Source organism: Athene noctua, chromosome 4, assembly GCF_965140245.1.
Source record: "Athene noctua chromosome 4, bAthNoc1.hap1.1, whole genome shotgun sequence".
NCBI classification, from domain to species: domain Eukaryota; kingdom Metazoa; phylum Chordata; class Aves; order Strigiformes; family Strigidae; genus Athene; species Athene noctua.
This window is the reverse complement of record NC_134040.1, coordinates 51,136,405-51,142,747: the sequence shown is the minus strand read 5'-3', so window position 1 is coordinate 51,142,747 and position 6,343 is coordinate 51,136,405. Positions and strand designations below refer to the sequence as shown.

The following is a 6,343-nucleotide window of genomic DNA, read 5'->3' as shown; positions in this document are numbered from 1 at the left end:
ATACTGCTAAAGTCACTTATGAACACTCTTAATTTCCCTCAGTCACATTTTAATCAGCATTCTCTATTTCGGTGAGTGGCATGTCTCATAGATAATTTTAAAGATATGATAAAAAAAAATTTTCTGGGTACTCATAAAAAATGAAGTCATCTTAAATCTTTATAGAAGATGTTGCTACAGCTGTCAGGAGCAGCTGGTGGAGGATCTCTTCCACTTTCTCAAAGATGGTTCTTTCATGGAGAAGTGGGTGTGAATTCACTTCTCTCATGGTCACCCAGAGGTATCTCACTTTTGAATGAAAGATCTGGTTTGCTTCATCACTTGTGTGTGGAGCATTTGTTCTTCTTTTTTGCATTCCCTTCAGCTTTTCCCAACTCTACTCCGTGTTCCTGAAGATGGGAGCCAGAGGCTGCTCTGTGCTCTGCGTGTGGGTGAATCATGCAGTTACACAGTAGTTAGTTCTTATGCATGCCCTAGTAACTCCTAACATTATGTTTGGATGGGTTGGGTTTCTGGGATTTTTTGGTTTGGTTCTGAAGTTTTTTTCACTGCTGAGCCCTGGTCTGATTTTCCTAGCGTACAATCTAGCATAATCTCAAAATCTTTTTCCTATGTGCTAATAGTCAGCCTAGACTGCCTCATTTTTATATGAGCTTTGTAATTTTTTCCTCCTGTGTCAATCATTTTTCCTACTTCCTGCAATGAATTTCACCTGGTAGTTTACTGCATACTCAATGAGCCTCCTGAGGTCCTTCTGCAGTTTGTCATAGTTGAGCCTAGTCTTTACTGCCCTTCATTTAGTATCATCAGAATACTTCAGCTTGTAGCAAATGACCTTCCTGGACAAGTTGTAGATATGCCAAACCAAACTGGAGCCCGCAGAGCTGGTGTAGGAATCCATGGGTGATGTCCCTTTATCAAAAAAAAGCTGACCTTTTCATTCTGTCCTTCATTTCTGTGTATTCACCTGTTATGTATCCATTTCCAAGATTTCCTTCTTAGTCCCATTATTTCTGATTTTTAGTGAGGGTTGTGAAAGGATTTTAGAAAGACAGTTTGACTATACCCGTTGGACCTTCCACATCCATAGGCTTGTTGTCACCTTCAACGAACTGAAACAAGTGCATGAAAGAAAAACATCCTTCACAGCTACATAGACTCTTCCTTATTATGTGTTTATTCATATGTTTACTAATTGTATCCTTTCTATTTCTACTTTAAGTAGGAACATTTAGGGGTAACTAGTTTCCTCCTCTTTATTCTTGTCCTTACAGCACTAAAACACATTTATTAAGTTTGAACTCCTTGATCCATCACAGATAGAGTTTTAGAGATAGACACAGCAAAGAAAATAGGTAGAATCAGCAACCAAGTCAGGAATTTTAAAAAAAAAAGATCAAATGTAATGTAGCAGAAGGGGATCTGTTCCTTGACATTCTCATCAGCAAGTGTTTCTCATTTCATATCCTTGAAGAACTCCAAGGTATGTTTTTCTGTTACTTTTCTTTGACAGGTGACTCAATATTGTCTCTGGCCCTGGAATTAAATGAGGGATGAAGTGAATTCAGAAATCTATTAATGAAACAGTTACCATTAATACAAGCTACAGGGAGAGCAACAGGTGCTCACAAGTTCTAATGACCTATTTTTATGTATCAACGAACTGACATATGTGCAAAGACAAAAAAAGTCTGTCTTTACACAAGTACTACTCCAACAGAAAGGACTTCCATATACCTATGTCCAAATTGTGCAAAGCAGAGACCCGTTTGCCCCCATTTACAGCAGTGAAAGCTAATAAGCTTAGAAATGCCAGCTGTACATCTGAATTATACCCAGAAAGAGGAAGTGAGTCTTTTAGAGCTTGATTTTTGGAAGTGTCAAACATGTCCCCAGATTGTGCTGTCTCTCAGTGGATGTGTAGGTGCATCATACCTGTGGCCTTTTGGGTGACATAACACACAGGAAAGAAACAATTTTAATCCTCAGGCATTTAGAAATATAGATTTAGATAGAACTGTTGGAAAGAATTACTAATGCCTGAAGAGAGTATACATTTTCATGCCAAGAAATTAAAATCTGCCTTCTAAACATAGCTTTCAACAGAAGCTGTACTTGTAAGGAAAACCTTACCTAGCCAAAATAGCCTTTACAGTGAGCCAGACCCAGGGAGCAGTGGGCTCCAAACACACTTGTCTGCCACCTTTCAGCGTAGCTCTGTCAAGAAAGAAACAAAGAAGTTAAGGCTAGGTGGATTCCTCCCACTCTCCTCATGTTTTGAAATTTATCTCAGCTATTTGTCAGTTAAGTAACTGGAGGACATGGTACGAACTTTTGTTTATTAAACTTGTTTGATATTTTCCAGCTAGCATTTCTGAGAGAATTAGAGAAAAAATATTCTCCTATGCTTTTTCTATATCTGGGCATTTAAGTTTTGTTTGGGTTTGTTGGGGGTTTTTTTGTTGTTGTTTTTTTTTTAATGAATGACGTGTCAATATAGGTGCTTATGATGCAATCTTTTTAATGAGCCTGATGAATTTTTTATTTGGTTTCTGTTCTCTATCTGGTCATAGTTTAGCAGATTTTTCCAGAACTTAATTATCTTGGAAACTTTTTTTTTAATCAAACCTGGCTGAAATTACCAACTACTAGTGAGATGGAACTGAATGACACACAATGCTGCTCAGAGGGTATGATCATACAGGTATTATTTGCTTATGAAACCATAGTGAAAGCATAAAAACCTGAAAGTTCCCTCGTTTACATGAATGCATTGATCCAATTAATGTGAACAGTCCCTGATATGATTTTAAATGAAGCTTACCATATCTTTCACTTTGTACTCACATGGATTTTACAATCTAAGTTCTGCACTCCTCACACGGGAAAAAGCTCAGTAGGCAATTACCACATAGGGAATAGCTTGTGGCATTTCCAGCTTTGCCACGTGCAGACCAAGTTAGTGGAAACTGAATTCATGTCAATGGGATCAAGACTGTATCTTTGATTGATTCTTCATTGTCTAAATTATTAATTGTGCCCTGAATGTGTTATGGGGGTCTAACTCCCTGCTGTGATGTTGGTCATAATTAAGATATTAGCATAGAGAGACTTTTTAAAATACAGTCTGGAAGTGGCTTGTAACATTAGCAGGAAATTAACTCATTCCTTTGGATAGAAGGCCTAATTCCTTATACTTAGTGTCTATGATATGTAATTCCACCCAAAGTAACTAACTAAGGTGTGGAATGCCAAGTCACTCCCTCCTGTTGAAAGCAAGATGACATTTTGCAAAAGTGGTCACATGATTTCCACATTTTTGCAGCGAGGTCCTCTTTGGCTTAATCTCACATTCTGAATAGCCTTGGGAGGGATGAACTTGGAATGAGTGCTTATGCACAGGCATTGGAAGCCTTTTCCTTCTGTCTTTGCCAATGCCTTACCTGTAGAACAAAAATAAGTTATGTTTAGGTAAATGAACAATCTCATTATTTGCTCCTATGAAGCAAAGAGTAGTCCCTTCTATCAGCCTTATTCTTGTTACTCAGACACTCTGATTTGCTGAAGACTTTGAGATACAATTGTGCATCTGCACAACAGCAGCAAATATATTTTCATTGCTGCTGGTATACAAATGCATTTAAAGTTAAACTTGTATCTCTAAGTGAAAACACTTAGATGTTTTCATAGTACATTTGTGCCTGGCTGGATTCTACACCTAAATTGCACCACTTAAACAAAGTAGATTAACATAATTAACTATGTCCGTATATTGTTTACTAGTTTCTGCCATAGTCATCTGCCCACATTCTTTATTCTTTTCTGCAGATTGCATCATTCTTGCTTTGAGGAAGCACTATCATCAATCTGCCTATCAAGAATAAAAGTACAAACAGGAGAAAGTTGTCATTTGGAAAAGAAGACATGTATGGACACGTTTAGAAAAGAGGTCTTGTCTTAATTCAAACATTTATTAAAATCTAGGGTAAGTTATTATGGCATAGGAATAAACTAATTTTCTGAAAAAAAGAAGCATATTTTACCCCCAGAAATGGCCACAGCAGATGCACAGATGCAAATACAAATGATACTTTTACTTCTGAATGACAATTTATTGAAGATGCAGAAGATGCACATCTCTTGCAAAAAGTCAGCATTAACATAGCATAAGCCTACTTGAATTTGCATATGTATATTTATTCTTTGGTTATGTGAGTTTTAAGAAATCATTTTCTTACCTTCTGACCCCACCATTAAGACCAGATAGAGAAACAAAGCAACAGCAACAGATTTGCCATCCATTGCTGTGCAGAAATCTTCTTCTTGAGAGATGTCCTCCCCTGGTTCTATTTCACATCAGGTTTTATATTGGAAAGCACTCCCAGCAGCCCAAGGAAAGCACAAGTACACTCCAGCACAACACGGTTCTCTACATGCAGGTTTCCCAATACGTGTGTTGCATAAGAAATACAAATCTCTCTGAAGTCTGTTCAGTGGCACTTTAGAATTCCCTAATTTACTTCTGCTGCTGTATATTTTAAACTACTTCTTTAAATTGTGGTTATTACCCATCACTTTCTGTTTGCACTTCTTTATGGGAAATTAATTTTAACCAACAATGCTGAGTTTGCACTTGGAAATCAATACAACATTACCAGACATCCCCTAAGTCAAAATAAAGAGACTTTTTTCCTCCTCTCTGAATGCAGAATTTCTGATCAGCTCTTTGCACTGGTTTTAAATGCCTTGTGCAAAAACTTTTACCCAACATAATTATGGGAATTTTTAATCCTAATCTTATGGCCTATATTTTGATATGACTCTAATGAAGTTATTTATCCAGTGTCTTATGAAGGCAAGACATAACTAGTTTCTTTTGTTCTCTGAAAGGATTTTTTCATCTTCCATTTGGCTAAAGGGATTTAGATGCTTAATTCTGTACTGGAAAGCTTCTTTAGTCATTGAACAGGAAATGATGAGCTTAAAATAACTGAGGCATTGTCACCTAAGTCACTTAAGCCTTCTGAAAATTTAATTTGCTCAGGATATGAAAAGAAAAAGTACTTGACAAGGGCTATTGTAACACCTGATTAAAATAAACACAGGAGGTCACTTGTTTTTCTTTCTAACCTCATGCATCTATAATAATCATAGGTGTTTAAAACAGAAGATAAATGCATGTGATAAGTGAAATCTCTTGATAATTCCTCAGGAATCTGTTTCTAGAGTGTGTATTGTTCACTTGTTGGGTTATTGGGTATTCTTATTTTTGTGAGGTGAAAGGAAGGTGGTCTCAAGGAAAGAAATAACCAAATTGTGACATGGGGTCCATGTGAATTTCAGTACTTTACAAAAATTAAGAAAGCAATTTGGTTTTGAAAAGAAGGAGCCTGCCAAATGAGAGCCTTAGTATTGTATTCAGGGGAGATGGTAGTTTATCCTGGACATACTTAGCATCTGGCTTTTTTTCACTGGAGAACAAGACAACACTTTGTATATGTTAGCTAAGATTGTTAAATAATTCATAACTGTTTAATTGTTAAGTGTCTCAGTGTAAAAATATTCTGCCAGGAGAATTAGTAATTTTATGGAGTCTGAGTTCAGCTTTGGAGAGACAGTATTAGCAAAGCAGAAACAATATGGAAGAACAGTCCACGTTTGACAAAGGTAGTCATCAAGTCAGAAGAGCTGCAGGGCTTCCCTTTAGCAGCCTCTGAGAGCACTGAAACACATTTTTGGAAGCATGAGGGTTGTGGTTGTGTGCCTAAGAAAAGTATCGTCTGAGTGCACACAGAACAGAAATGCAATATTTTATCATTTCTAGCCAGCTTCTGAATCATGTCTCAATGATGAACAATAACCTATGGAGAAAGAAGGGGTGCGGTTCAGCTGCCATGCCAATGCCCTGCTCGGGATCCTGGAAGGGCAGCCATTACTGACGTTTTGGACAAAAGAATTTAGAAGAGCCCTGCCTTGGCTGTGATTCAGCTCCCAGTAACTTGACTGGGATTTTGCTGGTGACAAAGGTTACGAGCCTACTATAAGTATCTGTATAGCACTGAAACCGGTGCTAGCCCCTTAGGGTACATGCATGCTTTTATGGTGTGCATATAAAGTGGTTCTTCCCCACCTTTTCCCATTCTTGGCTGGTGTTCCTGATGTGCTAACCTCCAAATTAGATCTCGGAAAGAAGCCAGCTTATAAAAATCACTCAGAAAACAGGAAGACTTAGTGTTGTAGGCCAAGTCTGAACAAAACCTGTCCCCTTGGGAACTGTCTTCTTTAGAGGTCTAGCAGGCTGTGTAATGCAGTGCTGTGGGACAGGGGCAGGGATGGGGACAGG

The 6,343-nt window shown here is 37.8% G+C and overlaps 1 protein-coding gene across 1 annotated transcript; it reads right to left on the bottom strand.

The window, feature by feature from the left end:
• Positions 1–1,304: 1,304 nt before the first annotated feature.
• On the bottom strand, positions 1,305–4,302 carry LOC141959707 (interleukin-8-like). Its single transcript, XM_074903948.1, has 4 exons — positions 4,239–4,302; positions 3,305–3,443; positions 2,134–2,217; positions 1,305–1,536 (listed from the first exon to the last, which is right to left on the bottom strand). The coding sequence occupies exons 1-4, from the start codon at positions 4,300–4,302 to the stop codon at positions 1,497–1,499; spliced, it is 327 nt and encodes a 108-aa protein (XP_074760049.1). The 3' UTR covers positions 1,305–1,496.
• Positions 4,303–6,343: the final 2,041 nt, after the last annotated feature.

Bases quoted from the DNA above. Each gene is read 5' to 3' on its own strand.
- LOC141959707 (XM_074903948.1), bottom strand. From the start codon at position 4,302: ATGGATGGCAAATCTGTTGCTGTTGCTTTGTTTCTCTATCTGGTCTTA. The intron at 2,218-3,304 runs GTGACCACTTTT...CTTTCTTGACAG, and splicing joins TGCAAAAATGTGGAAATCAT to AGCTACGCTGAAAGGTGGCA. The intron at 1,537-2,133 runs GTAAGGTTTTCC...ATTTAATTCCAG, and splicing joins GTAAAGGCTATTTTGGCTAG to GGCCAGAGACAATATTGAGT.